The sequence below is a fragment of the Lagopus leucura genome, unplaced genomic scaffold (genome assembly GCF_019238085.1).
Source record: "Lagopus leucura isolate 7727_CA_CO unplaced genomic scaffold, USGS_WTPT01 Super-Scaffold_760, whole genome shotgun sequence".
Lineage (NCBI taxonomy): Eukaryota > Metazoa > Chordata > Aves > Galliformes > Phasianidae > Lagopus > Lagopus leucura.
The window spans coordinates 1,305,485-1,321,558 of NW_024962257.1; the positions used below are offsets into that span (position 1 = coordinate 1,305,485).

The 16,074-nt window shown below is 40.1% G+C and overlaps 1 protein-coding gene across 4 annotated transcripts in view; it reads left to right on the forward strand.

The window, feature by feature from the left end:
• LOC122176031 (transformation/transcription domain associated protein) overlaps positions 1–16,074 on the forward strand; it is a 74,065-nt gene that overhangs the window by 53,281 nt on the left and 4,710 nt on the right. For all 4 annotated transcript variants that reach the window (XM_042864204.1, XM_042864206.1, XM_042864205.1 and 1 more), the window contains exons 61-68: positions 1,125–1,326; positions 2,376–2,540; positions 4,084–4,174; positions 5,237–5,436; positions 5,934–6,195; positions 12,072–12,297; positions 12,855–13,072; positions 14,840–15,024. In XM_042864204.1, coding sequence (XP_042720138.1) covers positions 1,125–1,326; positions 2,376–2,540; positions 4,084–4,174; positions 5,237–5,436; positions 5,934–6,195; positions 12,072–12,297; positions 12,855–13,072; positions 14,840–15,024 — 1,549 coding nt within the window. The remainder of the gene's footprint in view (positions 1–1,124; positions 1,327–2,375; positions 2,541–4,083; positions 4,175–5,236; positions 5,437–5,933; positions 6,196–12,071; positions 12,298–12,854; positions 13,073–14,839; positions 15,025–16,074) is intronic.

Below are 16,074 nucleotides of genomic sequence, written 5' to 3' on the forward strand. Positions count from 1 at the left end.
ATGGATAGCAGAGAGGTAGAAAAGAAGATCTGCTGAGAAGTCCTGATTTTAGGAAAGGGAAGTAGTCATATGAAGTCATTTATCAGGCTGCTGCCTTGCTACAAGGCTTCCAACCTTCAGCATCAGGTGCAGAAAGCTTCTAAAAGAAAGCGGCATGTTTGTGTAACATTGCACTGAGTGTGTTTGACTGACCAAGTTACTTCCTTATCAGTTTGTCTCAATAGCTAATCATTTTAATTCACTGTAATACTTCAAGCCAATATTTTGATATTAAAAATATGGACAAGCATTACTTTACTTTTCGTACTGCTTCTTACTATGCTTATTCTAAAAGAGAGAAGGTTCCTATTAAATAGGAAACCTGAAATGCTTTAAAAGTTTGTTTCAGTTGTACATGTGAGTTTTCTCATTCTTTAGCCTTATACCTGAAACACTGCCTAAGTTTGAGGGCTGTGTGTATATTGGGGTGAAATATGCCAAATCTTGAAATGGAAACGCGAGGGAACCCAGAGAGGACTTCCCACTTACCAAACTTTGCTTTGTTGTTTCTGTGGGTCCAAGAATTGTATGATTAGATTTCTTTTGTTGTGCTTTTTTTTTTTTCTTTTTTCTTTTTTTTTTCCCCCGACTTCTTAACTTTTCAGCTTTGGGGGGTGAAGAGCTGATGTGTTCCAGGTAGCATCAGTTGGAGATTGGGTGGGAGAAAGTTCAGCAAGGTGGAGTCCACCAAAAGATATCTCATGCCTTATCTTCTCAATTTTACTTCTTCTCACTCCTCCTTACTTCTGGTGTTTTTGAGCAATCATTTATTATTCATTTCTTCCCCAGAGTCTTATTCTGTTGCTTGTGTTGCAGTTGCAGTGCACTGGAACTTTTAGTTTTTCAGGGAGTATGTGGGGATCTGAAACATTTGCATAATTGTTGCCATTATGAACCATGCTTTCATAGCTGCTGAAATAAAGGAAAGCTAGGAGAAAGCAATCATAAGCCCTTCCTGGAGAACTTAGTGGGAAAATTCCGTTCAGTGTTATGGACATAATTAAGTACCCTATCAGAAAGCTGTTACATGATTTAGGGATTTTTTTGTTAGCGTGAAACTCACATTCGTTCTTGTCACCATGCAGGTCTGAAGAGGCAAACAAAGCTTTCTCTGCAGCTGTACAGATGCACGATGTCCTAGTGAAGGCATGGGCAATGTGGGGTGATTACCTGGAGAATATCTTTGTGAAAGAACGTCAGCTTCATCTGGGTGTGTCTGCAATTACTTGCTATCTGCATGCGTGTCGTCATCAGAACGAGAGCAAATCAAGAAAATATTTAGCAAAGGTAAGGTTCTGATGTTTGAACATTCATATGCCCAAGTTGTTGTGACTGGAGAAATACCAGGTGCCGATTAAAAGCTTTACTTGAGGCTGAAACTGTATGCATGGTTGCTGCACAGTCCTTGCATGGAAGTCATCATAGATTGTTTTCTTCGTTAGGAGGTGGATATGTATGTTAGGGTGTGGAACTTCTTTGTGGGGAGCAGGAGGGAAGGGCACAAGTAACATCCTTGCTTGCATAACTCTTAAGGATTGTTAAGTTAATGTAAGACTTACTGTGTCCTTCTGCTGTATAGTTCAGTCAGATACCTTGCCATATGTCAAAGCCATAGAATTCACAATGCTTTTTCCCCACTTTTTCAGCTCTATTCAAATATCTCTTCCAGCTACTTAACTGGGATTAGTCTTGAAGGCATTGCCCTTCTGACTCCATCAGGGATAGGAACTGTGGGTTACTGCTGGTACGATGTCAGCTGTCTTTAGGTTAATCTTTGTTCTCCCCAGCAAACTTCTAAAAAATTAGTGCTTCGTTTTCAGAATTTTTTGTATTGCTTTTTTTCTGTTTAGTTCATTAGACAAACACAGTTATTAGAGCTGTACTCTCCTGCTAAATGTCGTGTTGTCGAGTCCACAAATACAGCTTCAGTTAGTTGTGAGTGCTTAGGACAAGCAGGCAGTGCTTGGTATGTTTCCATTGAAATTTGTTGGTAAAAAAGTATTGTTAGGGTTAGACAGAAGAAGGAACATTCAGGTTAACGTCTCTGAAGATCACACTCATAGGCAGTGTCAGTTTCCACCCCAACCCCCTCACCACACCCATTAAATATACATGTGTTTATTTTTACATCCTTTTAATCTTATTTCTGGGGGAAAATCCTACACTGGCCAGGTATATAAATATACATTCCTGTGTCCAAGTAGGCTTTGATAGATAAATGGACTTCAGTATCATATCAGTAATTATCTGGATGCTGTGTTTTTTCCCTGCATAATCCAAGTGACGTGTTGAATTTGTTCAAACCCTGAGATTGTCTGCTTGAAACTCTGTTTCAGGTTCTGTGGCTGCTGAGTTTTGATGATGATAAGAACACACTGGCAGACGCAGTGGACAAGTACTGCATTGGTGTCCCACCCATCCAGTGGTTGGCCTGGATTCCACAGCTGCTAACATGCTTGGTTGGCTCCGAGGGCAAACTCCTTCTGAACCTCATCAGCCAGGTAGCTACAGAAGATGAGCACTAGTTCTTTATTGTCTGTAATCTTTATCTTCAAGATGAGATATATAACAATTTTTAGAAGCATATTAGGAAAGTTTAAAAAGCGTTACTTCTTGCAACTGTTGTTAATTTAATAAATGCTAATTTCTCCCTAGAAGCAGAATGACTTTAAGTTCAAAGTGAGCGATGCTTAATGAGACTAAACCTAGTGTAATTGTATGCCATGTTTGCTTAACATGTTTTAGATTTCCCTCTGGAAATCTCCTTATTACATTTTTGTGAACAGAATAGTGCAGATTTAGGAATGTATAGTTAAATGTTTGTTGTGTTAAGAGCAGAGGGAAAAAATTGCTAGCTCTACTGAGTAAGTAGTGAGTAAAGGGCAGACTTTTTTAGCTTCTTTTTCTTAGACTTAGATTTAAAAGTTAACACTGTTACCCTCAGAAATCTTCACAGAGGTGCTGTAAATTTACACTCAAAATTTAGTATGTCAAGTGACTGGAGAAGTAAGGGCAGTGTTCAGGAGATAGGTGAAGGAGCTGGCTTCCTCGGTTTGTACCTCTGAAAAGACAAAGGAGCTTTGATTAATCTTACCTTGGAATTTTAAGGTTTGACTGCCCTCTGCTCTAAAACAGGATCGGAACAGAAGGTTGCCTGTGTCTCAGCATAAAGTTGGCTCACAGCATGCCTTTACACTAAGGGAGATTATTTTTACATACTGTTTTGTTATTGCTTAACGTGAACAGGGTCAGGTATGTTTTCAGGGATGGAACTGCTCATGGTTTAGTTTCAGCTCTCTTTTTAGCATGCACAGATCCTGGAAGTGCCATTGCAAAGCTTGTCAGGCTTGCTGTGCCCATCTGGAGGGGAGAAAGGGGAGAAAAATCCATGATTTAATGCAGTTGTGGCTGGAGGAGTCTCTGATCATGTCTTAAGATGTGCTCCATTGTGGGTAGTGCTTAGACACATCATTTCTTTCCTTTAATAGAAAAGATTTATAGATTTCAGAGGAGGGTGCTGGATGTTAATATCTCCTTCAGCTTTTTTTTATTATTGCTTTATTATGGAAGCTAACATCTTTTTTTGGTGAAATTGGTATCCCCTTACATTAAATGCTGCAATTAGCTGGAGTAAAGTTACTCTCTAATGGGCTTTCTTATCACTTACTATGGGGCTCACTGGGAATTGTGGCCTAATTTAAAGACTAACTGGTGTCATTATGGCTGTTTCCCTTCCATTACGTACATGAGTAAGGTCGGTGAGCTGGCTCAGGTACACTGGCATTATGCTATTTTCAGATTTATGTGGAAGCACTAATTAGGTAATGTCTTAACAGTGTGTGGAGGGAGTCACCTTTTCATCCTCTTTGGTTTTCTGTTACTGAAACGATCTTCAGTTTCCTAGTTTTCCATAAGCTGTTATTTAAAACAAGGAGCGGATTATTACTGAATTACACTCATTTACACAGAGAATCTGTGTGTGTTGGTCTGATGTGTAGTTAGTGTTCCTCAAGTGAGAAACGTGTGCATCACATCCCCATGTAGGTGGGACGAGTCTATCCGCAAGCTGTCTACTTCCCTATCAGAACCCTCTATTTGACCTTGAAGATAGAACAGCGAGAGCGCTACAAAAGCGGTGAGTCTGATATGTGAAATTGTTTGAATTCCTGAACTGGTCATTATTCTTAGCTGCCCCTGATTTGCCTGGGAAGATAGCTGCTCCAGGGAACACGGCAACGAGGCCAAGGAAAAGATTTTCAATGAACTTTATTGAAATTCTTTTCTATGGCATTAAGTCCACAGAAGCTTCAAGTATGGATCTGTCTTGAATAACATGCTCACCAAGAAGAGTTTAAACTTCATTATTGAGTAATTGTAATTATTCAAAATTATGCACTCTTTACTGGATTTTAGGTAGAAAAGTCTTGCATTTCAGATATGGAAGAGCAGTAAAAATGCTTCCTTTGTTCCTCCTTCAGAGGAGGAAGATGATACTTTCACATGCCATAATACTTTACTACATTCGTGTCCAGCAAGAGAAATTTTTGTGCCAAATTCTTGACATCACCACTTATGCGTTTATTGGTAGCTGATAACATATCTTCCTCTCATTTCTGCCACAAATTACTGCTCTGGTGAGTTACATGAGGTTTCTGATCACTGGGAGATGATGATGATGATGTTTGAAGTAGCAGGACATGATGTGATAAACCAGAACTCCGTGCAGTGGAGTTGGAACACGGGAGATAAGTTTTACTAATGGGTAACACTGTACAGCAGTGTTACTGGCATATGTGTGTTACATGTTATATGTTATTGGCATATATGTGTTGTTGGCATCAGTTGTATTTATTCCTGCAGTTGAGCAAGAGATCTCACCAAAAAAGGGAGGAGGCCAAAATGTACGGTGTCTGCTTAATTTGCTCATGTATGAAATATTGTCCATTAGTTGAAGAGCTTGATTTGGCAGCGTAAAACCCAGCACTGTGTGATTTTTGAAGGTTCACATTGCTCTAGCTTTGAGAAGTCTGTAGTGCTGAACAGCACTGCAAGCAGTTTTCTTTCTTAACTGACAGATTTGCAGAAACTCGGTGGGCAATCCAAAAAACAGAACCATGCATTTCATGCAGACGCGTTTCAAGTTTATAAAGAGTAAAGTCTTGAATTTTTGTATTGATTTTACTTTTCCTCTTTCCAGATTCTGGGCAACAACAGCCAAGTTCAGTTGGAAATCAGTCCCACTCTGCCTCAGATCCTGGGCCAATCAGAGCCACGGCACCAATGTGGAGATGCAGTCGAATTATGCACATGCAGCGAGAATTACACCCAACTCTTCTGTCTTCTCTGGAAGGCATCGTAGATCAGATGGTCTGGTTCAGGGAGAATTGGCATGAAGAGGTATTTGGCCTTTATACGGTTTCATATGTATGTATCCTCTAGGGAAAACTTAGCTGCAAAATATTTCTCTAGGATTACTTCTGAGCAGTAAAACATTTTTGATTAGAAAACTGATGTATTCCTAGAACTGGCTGCTCTGATTGCAGTTTTTAGAGCTTAGTTATTTATGGAAGCAATATATGAGTTTCCCAAAGATTGACGAATGCCTCTAGCATTGGGATTTAAGCTGTTGCTTTGCTTTAACTGAAATATGACGCTCTTACACTAAATTTCACAGATACCAGTTTTCTTCTTGATCTGGTAGTCTGTGACAGGTGGTAATTATTGTCCAAATTTGATTTAGAGAGCAGATGGACTTGCTATTTGATTTCTCTTATTTGCCTCTCGAAGCGGTACACGCAGTTCTATCTACCTGGCAGTGGCTTAACAGTGTTTCCTTATACCACATCAGAAGACCTGATCTTCCTGACTTTCTGTTACCATTATTTTGTCTTTAGGTTCTTAGACAACTGCAGCAGGGCTTGGCGAAGTGCTATTCAGTTGCCTTTGAGAAAAGCGGAGCTGTTTCAGATGCCAAAATCACTCCCCATACACTAAACTTCGTCAAGAAGTTAGTGAGCACTTTTGGAGTAGGACTTGAGAACGTGTCCAATGTGTCCACCATGTTTTCCAGTGCAGCCTCAGAGTCGCTAGCCAGGAGAGCGCAGGCGACAGCTCAGGATCCCGTCTTCCAGAAGCTAAAAGGGCAATTCACAACAGGTAATTTTTAAAAAAATCTTCATCTCCTGGGAGATTTTCCCCACAAAGCTCAACTCTGAAAGCATTCTGCCTTTTTATTCTTCCTGCCATTTGGCACAACCTGGAGTAGTTTGTATTATCTTTGTTGCTCCATACGTTGTCGGATGAAAACCAGACCGCAACATAGGGAATGAGGACATTATTGTATTTCTATTACCTAAACCTGTGGTCAAATCGTATGTGTTTAAAGATAAATTAGATTAGAATTCACTGCAGTTTTTTTTGCAATTGGGATCAGACTGCCTGCTTTAGATGAAGGCAGTAATGATGACTGTTTTATGTTGAATGCTAGAATGTAATGCAATTATCACTGCAGGACTCCCAGTTCTCAACACTGTGTAGAATCTTTCAAAACAATTGACTTCTGATGACTAAGATTGTTCCGGTGTTTTGGATAACTAGATTATGAAAAAAACAATTACAAAAACTCACATCATTGTTAGGTAAATTGAATCAATAACTTTAATCAGCTCCAATAAAAAAGGCACTTGAGAGAAGCAGCTTTTTGCTTTATCGGTGGTGTTACATGTTAGATGATCTGAAGTTGATCTAAAATTCCAAGAGAAGTCTGTGTACAGCAGGGTGCAGTGATGCATTTGCTGAGAAGTGTGAAGGCCACGTGGCTGTATGTGACAGAAATTAAGAACTCAAAGTTATTAGTTGCCTGTAACTGGACAGATAGGATTCCTATGCAGACCTGGGCTTTCATATTTTTCTGAATTTGCTTTTCAATTTCCCCTGCTGGGATTCTGTCTCAGATGATTCTGGCATAAGTTAGAACTCAGTTTTGGCTTTGTAGTGGTTTAAAAATCACAGCCTTTCTGCATCAAGCTGATGCCTCTGCAGACGTGAATCTTGTGTTGACTGATTGTTCGTTTTAGAATTCTCAGTTATGAGAAGTTCCTTGAACATGAAATTGTTTGAGGTCCACGCTGTTGTGGAGAGTTTACAGAGTTTGACAAGTAGATTTCCAGTGGTTTTTTGTTGTTATTTTTCTTCTTTTTATTTTTTCCCCAAGCACTTTACTGCTAACGTTGAGAAAATAGGTGAACGGATGGGAATCTTGTGAGAGCAGCTCAGTTGTAGACATGACCTACATATCCCGTGCACATGATACACTGCATGGCGCCCTTTCTGAGGCACAACAGTTGCACGACAGCAGATAATGAAAGTCCTGAACCATATGATTAGATTTTTAATGGATGAAGGCTGCTGGGAAAGGAAGTGAAAGCAGAACCATTTTGTGAGTCTTTGACTGAAGCTTACGGGGAAATGAAATACGTTAAATACAAGTTTAGACTTGTTTTTGTTTTTCAGTAATGCTTTGTATGTCTGCACTGCAGTAGGAGTCCAGCTGCTTTTCATTGCTCTCCATGTTGGCACGCTCAGTCTTAGGGTGCTTCTGAGTTACTTTAGGTCTTCTGTACTTGGCTTTCATGTCCTTCCTTTAAGATATGAGTGGGGGGGTCTATGGTTTCAGGAGTTTTACAGCTGAAGGCTGAGAGCAGCAGTTGGCTCATGCCTGCGAAACCTGAAGGATTCCTTCAGAGCATTTGTAAAACAAACCAACCAACAAAAAACCCTTAAAAATGTTTAATTGCTGTTCAGATACATTTTTATTTAAAAAAAAAAAAAAGAAATAAAATTGAATAGGATTTTTGGTTTTTATGTGCTGTTTGCATATCTTTATTGTGTGTAAATAGCATGTAAAGTTTTCAGCTGTGCTTTCCAAGCACAACTTTTACAAAGAATGATGTGGAACAACATACAGAAAAACAAAGGCCTGAACATAAGAACAATTGCCAGTGATTGAATGATTGAATGTGGAGCACTTCATTATGAAGCCTGAGTTTAATAGTAAGTAATTACTCTGTGGGTTTTTTTGTTTTTGTTTTCCAAGGTTTCACGTTTCATTTTTCAGGTATAATTAAACATGAATGTCTGCAGGATTAATACACTTACCTCTCTTTGTGCTGGGTTTGATTTTATTCTATCTGTTAAATTGGTTTGTTTATTTCATAAATGAACCATGGGACAGTGGATGAAACTGAACAGATCGATATGTTTATGCATTTCTACAATTTAATTCATTATGTAGAACATGAAAGTAAGTTTTTGATTAGGTTTGCAGTAACAATGGAAAGTACATAACTAAATGAATGCGACTGATTACCCCACAGAATGTTCCAAAAGCTGTTTTAATGTAATGAGAAACCATCTGTAAATCATGCCTGCTGCGTCCATTTGTCACACTGCAGATTCAAGGTTTGTGTTTGTGATTCGCAGTGCTGCCTGTGTTTAGATGGTGGACAGATAATGCAGAGGTTGCCTTCCATTTCACAGGTATCCATGCTGAGCAGCTGCCTAGGAGAAAAATGATGTCTGTGGTTATGAATGGATGTTGGTGGCTGTGTTGCAGGCACGTGCAGCTCTGTGTGGTTGTGTCATCTTCTTCTCCAGTGCTGTCAGAGCACCTTCACCTGCTAGGAGCTGTCAGGGGCTCTCTCACTGTTTCATGTAGTTGAAAGATGTTGTCAGCATCCAACCGGACTGCTGGAGTTCTCCTAGGCCATCTTTTTCTGTCCCAGCATTATGCATTTTAAAACCAAGTTTTGCTGTGATTTTTTTTTTTTTTTCTTTCTGGAGCTTCGAATTCGTAGCTCTTTGAGCATCTGTTCTTTGTTCCTTTGATCCTTCTCTGCAAACCTTTGGCATCAAAGAGCACAAAAAAAAAAAAAGAAAAAAAAGGCATAGAGAGAGAAATGTTCCCCTTGAGAGCACTCAGCAGCAAAGGGAGGAGAGAAACGGCCTCAACTCTTCAGTCGAGGGCAGATGAGATTTCAGAGGTTGGACCCCTGCTTCTTTCTGCTGCCCTCTCTCCAGTCAAGCTGCGTACAGGTGGAAAACTGAAAGGTCCCTTAAGAGGCAGGGTAGTGTTATTGGGAGTTGTGGCACCTAGCAGAGTTCTCTGCTGTGAATGGAAGCTGCAATCAGAAGGAAGCTTCTTGAAGTCCTCAGTCACTGCGAAGTGTGGGGCAAAGGGAGATGGAACCGTTCTGCTATTAGCTTTTCAAGTGCTAGCATTACTTTGAGGTGTTCCCCCCGACCTCTTTTCTGCTGAGAAAGCCTAGCACTGCTCAGACACCTCTTCCTTTACTTCTCTTGTAATTTTTAGGTATTAGGACAGTCTGCAGAAAATGCAAATGAAGAGGCTGGGGTTAGCATCTCATTTGACCTCAGTCTGGTCTTCCTAGTCTTGGTTTTCTGGAGCTGACTTATTCCTTTCCTAACTGTCACCGAGTTTTTTCTTGTTTTTGCTGCTGTCCTAAAGTTCTTAGGAGATTAAAAAGGCCCCTTCAGAAAGCACACAGTAATTTCATAGTGAATAATAATAGACAGCTCTTGCTTTTGGACAATGCTCGGATCTTCATCACCATCGCACGTACAAGGGACTGAACTTCTCTCCAGAGTTCAGCTTGTATCTCAGGGCCCTGGAGGCTGTCCTGGCTCTTTGCATGACGCCCCTTGGCTTGTGGGTTTTCTTAAGCAGAATCCTGTCATGTTTCTGGCATAAGAACCTCTCAGGTCCTAGAAATGAGCTATTGCTGATGCTAAAAGCATTAATTAACTAAAATATAAAAAATATAAATATATATATAAAATAAAAATATATAAAAACATATATAAATTTATCATTTTTATTATTTTTTTAAATTCAAGTGAAGGACTTAAACTTCCTGTTCTTTTCCCACCTGCTGCTGGGAAACAAAACTACAAAATCCTAGCATGGGCATTTTAACAAACCGGACCTACTCCTATGCTGAACAAAATGTCTTATTTATTACTCATTTAATTAACATAATTAATGCTATTTGATTACTATTTTGTTCTTATTAACTTAAATCTGTAATATTGATGCATATTTTTACTGCTTTGGTAGTACATTTAAGTACATTAGCACAAACTGGATGCAGTTTGGGATACTTTCCTTTGCTTTGAGGAGCCAGCAGCTGGATGGCTGGGCGCTGTTGCTGCCATGCATGCTGTGCTCGCAGTGCTCACTAGAGGGTAGCCGTGGGATTCCAATGAGGGTGGTTCTGTGCTTTGCAACAGGCACTGCCCGTACCAGGTAGAAAAAGACAAGGGAGGATTACTGAATGCTTCTAATGTTTGTCATCCGTATGTAAGGAGCTGCATCTTTCACCACAGCCTTTTTTCTTACACAGGTGGAATGGTTTTGTGCTGCTGGTTGTCGCTGTTTTGGGCTGCAAGGCTCTCAGTGAAAACTGTTGGCATTTCTGTATTGTGGGTATGTGGAAAGGGTGCTGGGCTGCATGTTCCTGGGGATTTTGTGCCATGGAGTGGTTTAGCTTCTTACAGGCTGCATTTAGTCTGTCAGCACTGTGATACTGCAGTGCTGAACAGCAGTTTCACTTGTTAAGGTGGTATGTTCTCAGGAGAATTCCAGCTTGTTTATTTATTTACTTTTTCTGCTTGCTGTGTTCTGAAACTGGCAAAGTGGTGTTTGGAAGCTGAGCTCTGTGTAGGCCCAGAAGGTGCTGTGTATTGCAGGGATTTCAGTCAGAAAAGTACCCGTGTGCTGCCCTGGGAAGGTCTGCCCTGACTCAGTGCTGCAGGAGGCACTGCTGCACTGGGAGGCTGTTAGGTTGGGCTCCTTGCGTGATGTCCTTTTGCTTTTGTCACATCTGTTCTGGCACTCTGCATCCAAGAGAGGAGAGCAGGTCTGAATTTTCTTGCAGTTCACAATAGGAGGATAACAGTAACGGCACTTTTACTTCTTGTCCTGGAGCTGCTCACAGATTCTGCATTGCATCCTCAGTTTGGGTTCTTCCATTCTTTTTAAAAGTAGAAGGGCTCCACTAATTTTAAATAAACAAATTGCTTTTAATGAAACAGGCAGAAAACTGAAGTGCTGGGCTCTAAATTATTAAACTTACTTTTCTTCTTCTGCTGAGTGATCAGATCTACTCCTGTGGTTCATGGTGGCATGCTCTGTCAGTCCCTCTGGTTGCTCTCTGGACAATTAAATAGAGTATATAACAGTAAAAATACAGTAAAAACAAAATAAAATTATAAAAAAAAAACAGTAAAAATAGATAAAAATGTATATAAATGCAGTAATAACAGTATTCAAAATGTCCACTGTGTATTTTTGTTCTCATGGCTGTAAAACAGGAAACTCTTGAACTCATGGTTTACTAATTAATAGCAAGTAACTTGGAGCTGTAGTGGATTGGTAGTAGGAAGCAGTAGATTCTGATAAGTTTATGCTGTATATAATGTTAGAATTTTAATAAAGTGTTTTGTATAGAAGATATTCAATATGCAACATTCTCTTTCAAAGGAAGCTGTCTTCCATGTGTTTGTCACAGCGCTGAGCTGTGTGACTTGTTCTCCTGCACCTCTTGTAGTGTTGTTGCTGTTGTGTGGTTCCATACCAGTCAGGCTTTGGCTCTTCCACATCTCTCCTGTGTTTGTGTGAACCTGCCAGTGGCACTGCGTGCTTGGGCTCCGTGGGGAGCCGTGTCCCTGTGACAGCCTTCAGTGGCAGTGTGCCTTCCCTTTCACGTGCCAGCTGCTGACTTTATGAGGTAGCATTCCATTTAGCTGTAGTATTCAAGGCCAATGTGGTGCTTTACAAACCTGTTTTCTTCATCACAGGTGTGTATGTGGAATGGGGGACTGCTTAAAGTATTTTGCTTGAGGGCATGTGGCTGAAAAAATCTCATCTCAAGCACAAACTTCTAACGTGTGGTTGTTAAATGCAGTATATGGAATCCAAAATGCTAAGGATGTACGTGCATTTTTTCTTTTAGACTTTGACTTCAGCGTACCGGGCTCAATGAAACTTCATAATCTTATCTCCAAACTGAAGAAGTGGATCAAAATCCTGGAGGCAAAAACTAAACAGCTTCCCAAGTTTTTCCTCATCGAGGAGAAGTGCCGCTTTCTAAGCAATTTTTCAGCTCAAACTGCCGAAGTAGAGATACCTGGAGAATTCCTGATGCCCAAGCCAACACATTACTACATCAAGATAGCCAGGTAAACTCTAGTGGGGAAGGAGTAGTTGTATTTCTGCAAATGGGGAAGAAAGTGGAAATGTTCTCCCATCCATGCTGCGGAAAATAGCTACTATGTATTTCATGTATTGAAATAATGGATACAGTCACATGCTTTGTTGTAACAGCCCAAGTTCCTCCTTTATCCTCCTTTGGTGATGTCACATTGCCTCACAGCACAGCTCGATTGCTATCTGACAATTATGTTGGGTTTGTTTAATGTTGATGTTATTTGAGAGTGTTTCTACTGTTGTGGTTCACAGAGGGACAACTCTTCAAAGCAGAGATCAGGATCTCATCTAATGATTAATTTTGCTTAAGAACTGTTTTTCTAGTAGAAAGAAACAGAAACGCCTGAAATTGTTGACTATCAGATAGAAACCTTGTGTTAACTGGAGAATAAAATTGTAAACAATTGTTCATAATATAGTTTCACAGTTGCACTGTATTATTCCTTTGTTTGTTTTCTGGTTTATAAATCGTCGTTTGATATCAGAGGAGATGAGCTCAAGGGCTTTAATCTCTCTTTCCTCCTGGTAGGTTTATGCCCCGAGTGGAGATAGTTCAGAAACACAACACTGCAGCCAGGAGGCTCTATATCCGAGGCCACAATGGAAAGATTTACCCCTATCTGGTAATGAACGATGCTTGCCTGACAGAGTCTCGCCGAGAAGAGCGTGTCTTACAACTCCTTCGCCTTTTGAACCCCTGTTTAGAGAAGAGGAAGGAAACTACAAAAAGACATCTGTTTTTTACAGGTACTGGAAAGAGGGATCCTGTCCTTGTGTGCATGTTGCCTTTCTCATGTGTTGTTTATAGTTAGTTTGTTGATGAAATGAGAAGCACTCGGCAACATACTTGATCTGCTCGTGATTCACGTGTAATGGGAATGCCTTCAAAGAATTAAACACTCGTGTTTTCCAGAAATTCAGGAGTTCCAGCTTGTAGCTATGCAGTAACTACATAAAAATATAAAATACTTCTCAGAATGTCGTGGGATCACTTACTAATTTCATATACATGAGTTCTGTTCATTAGTCAATTTGAATAGTCCTTAACTGGCGAGTAGAAAATACATTATGGGTAGTGGGAACTTTGAACTGAAGACACCAAGGTGTGCTGCTGCTTTGCTCTTGGCTTTCTACAGAGTCCTTAGATCTAATTTTAACAAAGTCTGGCTGTATCAATCTTTCCTTCTGTGCACACTGTATCTCTTTACGCAAACTTGCTCTCACAAGCAGTGGTGAGATGATGCAAAGTAGCAGTTACAGAGCTAGGAGTGCATAACTGTGATGTAGCTTTAATGAGGCTAAAATGTACAAGTCAAAGGCTTTGTGGTAACAGGGGGTGAATATGGTATCTGTGTGTGAAGACACCTTTACATCATTCCAAGGCCAAGATGTGAGAAATACAGTAGATACTTGTCATACCTTGATTGGTAAGACCGAAAAGAAAAGGAAAAAAGCCACTGACGTGTCCTTCATACAACACAATTAGGAAAGTAACGTTTTCCTTCAAACTGCTCTTTTTAAACTGCACTCCTTTTAGAAATAATTCCGTGCTTTGTGGTTTGATACTATTTAAAAGAACCTGAAGAACATTCTTCTCTCTGCTGCCAGAGGGTAATGGAAGCAGGCCAGAAGAAAGAGCTCATTAACACTCTTTCTGTGGAATGCATTTGTTTCTTTACAATTGAAGAAGTTGCATCAAACAATTTAAAGGCATTTGAACACCATTTTTTCCTGTATTCCTGAGGTTAGTTATTACAGCTTCTGAGGGAAACGATGAGAGACCATTCTGCTGGCAACCGGAGGCCACTTTGCAACAGTCCCATGGGTGTCACCAGCTGGTGCTGGGAGAAGTCTGTAAGGCTCACAAGAGTGATACCTCTGTGAAGCACCATTCATGTGCAAATAGGGTTTTTGCAGGTTTACTGCTCCTGAAGTAAAAGCTCCCTGACTTTAAGTTTTCTTGCTATTGAACAATTTACGTAGTTTCCCCTTGTTATTTTCAAGCACTGTCACTTTAAACTTCTATTTCTCAGCTACGTGTAGATTTTATCCCCCCGTTTTTATGAATTGCTTTAAGCACGTTACTGAGTTCCGTACTTTTCTTCAGAGTAATGTTTTTTGAAATGATGTGCCATGTAATCACCACCGCCTGTATGCAGCAGAGCAAAACATTGCCCTCCTTTCTGCAGGTAAAGTAGGAAGGGTAGAGTGCTCATTCCTTTGGGTTTTTTTTCCTCCTAAAATAATGAAGGTGCTTCCACGTAGTTAAATTAAAATGTGTATATATATATATATATATATATATATATATATATATATATATTGCCTTCCTTGCTTTCTTTTTAACTGAGCTCATGAATTAGTAATGAGAATAGTCATAACAATTTTCTCTTGATACCCATCAGCTGATTACCACAGTAGTGTTTCAAGTGCTGGCTGCACTCTCGTGCTCTTCTCGGAGTCCTTGGGCTGGGAACTGACTGTGGTGTGTTGTTCCCCCTCCCCTGCCCGCAGTGCCACGCGTTGTGGCCGTTTCCCCGCAGATGCGTCTGGTGGAAGACAATCCCTCATCTCTGTCTCTGGTGGAGATCTACAAGCAGCGCTGCGCCAAGAAGGGCATTGAGCACGACAACCCCATTTCTCGGTACTACGACAGGCTGGCAACGGTGCAAGCACGGGGGACTCAAGCTAGCCACCAGGTATTAGAACATAGAATGAGTCTGAGTGAGGATTATTTCTTGAGGACTTTGCCTCACTTTGCTAGGTGTTCAGCTCCCTTCCGTTAGATGGAGGATGGAGGTGTTTCACTGAGGAAGTGGTTTGCATTTGTTTTGCTTTTACTTTAATTGTTCTTGGGAGTTCTTATACCTCACTGGTGTTTTGGAGTACCTTTGAAAGCCTCCAAGAAGCTGTATTTGTTCTGCTGCAGGTTGTGTTGGGGAACTGCAGCTGGAAGCAGCTGAAGGATTCATTATTACCAAGCGTTTTTGGATAACTCTTAGCAAATGATGAAAATTGATAACATGGGAAAAGCATTCCTATTTCATGTTCCTAATCTGCATAAGCAGAGCATGTGGTGCCATTTCCTCATCTTCTGATGTTCATCCTGAAAATGAGGGTGGATTCATCCCACCCGAGTCAACTAGGAACAGAGATTAACCTCATCCTAATAAATGACAGTACTTGGAAAGTAGCAACTTCTGCCTCTCTAACCTCCATCAGACATCTAATTCTGATAAATATGGTTACTTTACAGTTTTTATCTCAAGGTTAATGCAAATTCTTATACAAACGCTAGTCCCACGTCAAATGCAGCTGTTAGAAAATACATGGTATATCATAGACATCATTTGGAGAATCTTTTCTGTTAGAAAATAAAAGATAGTGTTATGTAACATCTTCTATTTTGAGGATTTTTTTTCTTCAGGTTATGGAACTCTTTAACAGCCATGGAACTGAAGTCAGTTTGACTGTCACTCTTTCTGGTGCAATAGGACATATCCTAACTTCATTTCTTTTTCTATTTAATTAGGCTAGGATATGCTACAATGATGAAATATTTCGGTAAACCATATATGTTTACATCAAGGGAAAAATTACTGCTTACTGTTCACTTAGAAAAATGAATACATTTTCTCTCTTTACATTTTTGAGGTAATTTTGCTGTAATAATATATAAAACTAATTATTTTACCCAGAGAGTTTCCCTATCTCCTGTAATAAAATCATTTACCTTTTCCAGTAAACCA